Source organism: Pelodiscus sinensis, chromosome 15, assembly GCF_052426305.1.
Source record: "Pelodiscus sinensis isolate ZL-2025 chromosome 15, ASM5242630v1, whole genome shotgun sequence".
In the NCBI taxonomy this organism is placed as follows: domain Eukaryota; kingdom Metazoa; phylum Chordata; order Testudines; family Trionychidae; genus Pelodiscus; species Pelodiscus sinensis.
The window spans coordinates 4470312-4474955 of NC_143066.1; the positions used below are offsets into that span (position 1 = coordinate 4470312).

The 4644-nt window shown below is 65.9% G+C and overlaps 1 protein-coding gene across 4 annotated transcripts in view; it reads left to right on the forward strand.

Annotated features, from left to right (window-relative positions):
* The window catches only part of SBK1 (SH3 domain binding kinase 1), a 49446-nt gene that overhangs the window by 39516 nt on the left and 5286 nt on the right, over positions 1-4644 (forward strand). For 3 of the 4 annotated variants that reach the window (XM_075899058.2, XM_075899056.2, XM_075899055.2), the window contains exons 2-3: positions 1183-1385; positions 1937-2139. In XM_075899058.2, coding sequence (XP_075755173.2) covers positions 1183-1385; positions 1937-2139 — 406 coding nt within the window. The other variant, XM_075899059.2, reaches the window with a different exon arrangement.

The following is a 4644-nucleotide window of genomic DNA, read 5'->3' on the forward strand; positions in this document are numbered from 1 at the left end:
GTAATGGAGTCCTAGCTGCTGTGGGAATGGGCAGCCATGGGAACTAGTCATCCGACTCCCCAACCACAGAGGGATTACAGTCCCCCGGGATACATGGAAGCTCACAACAGAGCGGGGGGGAAGGGGACAACAAGAGGTGTGAATTCCTCGCCCCACATCCTTCTCTCCTGTCCCGGTAAAAGCGCTGTCCAGTTCAGACAGGCCGCTGGGCGCTGGCTGGAGACAGAGGTGCTGGAGGGACAGTGGTCGTGTTTGGGTAACGCCTGGGGGCCTGGGTTCTGGATTGACGTCCCTGGTGCTTGGCACTGGACACACCCCGCGTTAACTCTGGGAGGTTTGGCTCGATGTCGATGTCACTGTCCCTGCTCAGGGTGAGAACTGAAACGCACAGAGACACAGCAAGGGAAGGCGGCTTGAGCACTTAGTAGCGTCGGCGTGAGGGATATTTGCATAGGTTTTGATAGGGGCTGTTGACAGTCTGTGTGTTAATGGTCACAGCACTTCACCTTTTTGAATCTCAACGGGTCCTGCCATTAAATCCCTTCTGACAACCCTCCTGTTTCCCTCCCCGGGGAAAATGTGCCTTGAGTTTGAAAAAAATGCTTGAAAATGCACATTGGTGTAAGCCGTGGGAATGCTGGCGAAAGAAAGGGGGTCTGGGATTCTGCCCCGTCCGGACCACGCAAAGGCTGCCCGGGCCCCGAGAGCGCTCAGGGGAGGGGCGCACGGCTCCAGGGGCCTGGCACCCCGGGGCGGGCAGCGTGAATGGCTGAGAGCTCTGTGCATCGGGAATCTCGCTTGGATGCTTTGTTCCAACTCGGAGTGCTGCCCAGACGGAACGGTCCGTGTTTGCCCATTGGGATCCAGCGAATCTGGCTCACCTGGAGCAGGGGGGCAGGCCCAGGGGGGCACTAGGACCAGGCTGGCAAAGTGCAGGAGTGGCTAGACGGAGGGGGCCCACCCCCGTGTCCTGTCGTTGTGCCGGGGACCGGGCTGTCCTCGCGCCAGGTGGTGTCTGCCCTACGCCTAATCAATCACGTCCCGCCCGAGCACAGCAGGGACTGCCACAGGCCACGTATTAATAACGACTCCTAATTCCTTGCTCAGGCCCCCTTGTGCCCCCCACCCACCCACCATTCCCAGGGTCTGTCTCAGGGCCCTGACCCGCTCTGTGCCTTGCAGCGCGACGATGAGCGCCGGCTCGGTGGAGCAGGAGCCCGCGCGCAAGGTGGCCTGCTGCGGGGTGCCCCTGATCACCGAGGACATGCAGTCGCTGGCCATCCGCACCCTCTCCGGCACCGACGTCCACAAGCACTACGAGCTCATCCGCGAGCTCGGCAAGGGCACCTACGGCAAGGTGGACCTGGTGTCCCACAAAAGCACAGGTGAGGCCCGGCCGGGGCGGGGGAGGCACGTCCGGGGCAGAGGAACTGAGCGGCCGTTTCAGGTTCAGCCCAGGGCGGTTAGTGGGGCCCCAGCTCAGAGCACGTCCCCCCTCTTGTACCCCAGCCCAGAGCCCCTCCCCAGAGCCTGCACCCCCAGCTGGAGTCCTCCCCCTCTGGCCCCCCCAACTCTCTGCCCCAGCCCTGAGCTCCCCCCTGCTCAGACCCCCTTGGGCCCACCATGCTGCCTGAATTTTGTTACGTGCACTAATATGACGGTGATGTGTCGCACGCTAAGCTCCCCCCCATCCTCGGTGCACATAACAAAATTCATTCCGCTCCAGAGCTCTGGCGGGTGTGGGCCAGGCCGCTGCAAGAGCCACGCGGAGCTGGGTTGCCATGGAGAGCAGCGCCCCCTGGGACTGCCCTGCTGCCGTGGGTGGTGCCCGTGCCGGGGGGCATGTCTTTGGGAGCTCTCGCCGGGACGCTGGGTCCCCCTCCCCCTTCTCCCTGGGGCGGGAGGAGCCCCCGTGGCTGAGCCTTCTCCCCGGCAGGCACCAAAATGGCGCTGAAGTTCGTGAACAAGAGCAAGACGAAGCTGAAGAACTTCCTGCGGGAGTTCAGCATCACCAACACGCTCTCCTCCAGCCCCTTCATCATCAAGGTCTTCGACGTGGTCTTCGAGACGGAGGACTGCTACGTCTTCGCCCAGGAGTACGCGCCCGGGGGGGACCTCTTCGACATCATCCCGCCGCAGGTACCGGCCCTGGGCGCCTCTCGCCTGCCCCCGAGCCGGGCCTTGGACGGCTCCCCTGCGCGAGAGACCCCTTCCTGCCCACTGGCGCCCTCCCCGCCCCTGCTGCCCCAGGGCGACGGCAGACCCCGTCCATGCTGAGCTCTTCCACCTGACCCTGGGGGCAGCAAACCCGAACCCTGTGTCCTTGGGAAATATTCACGGGGGTCAAACACGAACTGGGGTCACGGCAACCTTCCTGCTCCCGCTTGCCCTGCGGTTGTAACCGGGTGCCTGAGGCATCACGGCCTGTGCTAACCCTTTGCTTGGGATCGCTGCGCGCTGTTAAACTCCCGGCATGCCTCACCCCAGAGGGGGCTGCATTTTAGTGGTGGGTGAGGCCATGTCTGGCTCCGGCATTTGCAGAGAGCTTTGGGATCCTGAAAGGTGCGAGCGGAAGATCAAAAACGAACGACAGATTCGCCAGCCTTCTGAGCGCAGGGAGGAGTCGGCGGTGCCCGGGGGTCCTAGTCATCCTCTGGGGCTGTCTGCTCCTACACCCAGCGTTCCCCCTCTGCACGGGGAGCAGACCGACCTGAGAGAACTGAAGGAGAAAGGGCGGCCGGTGAGGAGAAAGCTATCTCCCCAAATCGAATTAGACGTAACTGAATTGGAAGTGTAATGCAATCGTAATGGAAAGCGAATAAAAGGCAATGCGATTATGCAGCTGCCACGGACGCAGTAGCAAAGGCACGACAGACTGTGCCTGTGTGGGGTGGGGGAGGCCTCGGCTAGCCTGGGCTGTGGTCCCCTAGAGAAGGGGACCTGTATCCCCCCCCCCCCGCCCGAGTGGCTGGCAGTTCCCACCCAGCTGCCTGGCAGCCCCCTGGGCCCGTGGGAGGCCGGGAGCCAGCGCGGGCGTCATTTCTGGGTGACGATGGTTTCTGCGCTCCGGCTCCGCTTCTGTGGGGCATGTGGCTGGGGCGCCCAGGCCGCAGGGAAGGCCTTTTAGGTCCCCTCTCCACCAAGGACCAGCCCCCGCTTGTGCTCCAGGACTTGGGCCTGCGTTGGGTGGAGCGGCCCTGTTCCCCTCGCAAGCCCCCTGGACCTCGCGGCCTCCTCCTCCGAGCCCAGCGCTGCTGCGCTGTCCTGCATGGCCGCCACCGCCTCCCCTTCACAGCCCCTCGGCGAAGCACCTTTCTCCCTCCTCCCCGGCCAGCCCCTCCGCCCCCGCGCGGGGTCTTGCGGTCTGGGGGTGAATGGGCGGCGCTGGAGGAGCTGAGCTGGATCTCCGGCCTCGTGCTCACGGCCCCGCTCCGGGAGAAAGTCCTCAGCCGAGATCCGGCTGCCACTTGCCTGCTGGGAGCAGGGGCCCCGCCCTGGGTTTGAGGGTGACAGTGGAGGGGGCCAGGCCCGCGTAGGAGAGCAGGGAGGCTGACTGGAATGTCCATGGTGTCTGGGCGTCTCGCTACCCAGGCCTGCTGATGGGGGGGCAAAGGGGGAAGTTGCCCCGAGGGCCGGTGATTCAAAGGGGCCCGGGCTCCCAGCTACCCCTGCTGTTATAGTATCAGCGGCCAGAGCCCAGGGCCCTTTAGACAGCCACTGGAGCTCAGCGCAGCGCTCTGGGCGGCTCTGAGGGCGGGGGGGACGATGCGCGTGGGGCGGCTCTAAGGGCGGGGGGGGGGGGCGTGACGCGCGTGGGGCGGCTCTAAGGGCGGGGGGGGGACGCGCGTGGGGCGGCTCTAAGGGCGGGGGGGCGTGACGCGCGTGGGGCGGCTCTAAGGGCGGGGGGGGGGACGCGCTTGGGGCGGCTCTAAGGGCGGGGGGGAAGGGGGGGGGCACGCGTGGGGCGGCTCTAAGGGCGGGGGGGGCGTGACGCGCGTGGGGCGGCTCTAAGGGCGGGGGGGGCGTGACGCGCGTGGGGCGGCTCTAAGGGCGGGGGGGGCGTGACGCGCTTGGGGCGGCTCTAAGGGCGGGGGGGCGACACGCTTGGGGCAGCATGGAGGGCTCTCTGGCCCGGCCCTGCCCCTTCCACCGGAGGCTGCGCCCCCTCTGGGAGCATGGAGCCGCTCCCCCCTGCCTCGCCCAAGGGCCTGCGGAGTCAGTGCCCATGTCGGTACCAAATGTGGGTGGGGGAGATGTGGAGAGCTCGCTACGCTGGTGACCCCTGTAGTGACTCGGGGCAGGGACCATTCTGGAGTGCCACGCTCGTGTCTGTGCAAGGCACGTGGAGGCCTGGGGGAGGAACTGGAAAGGAATTACAGTAGGACCTCCTTAATTCACGCACTTAACCTGGAGAGTCCGCAGCCTGAGCCGTGCCAAGGGGAGGTGCCGGGGCGGGGGCTGGCACACTGGGACCGTCCCTGGAGAGCCAGCCTGCTCTGCCTCCCTCTGCTCTGTAGCTCTGTGGCTCAGCCCCCAGGCCTGCCCGTCAGGCAGCAGAGCAGTGGCTGACGCCCCGTGGCCGGCCCCGGGGCCGTGTTTAACGCCCCCGGGCGCGGTGCTGATGTGCTGTGTCTCCCCGTGCAG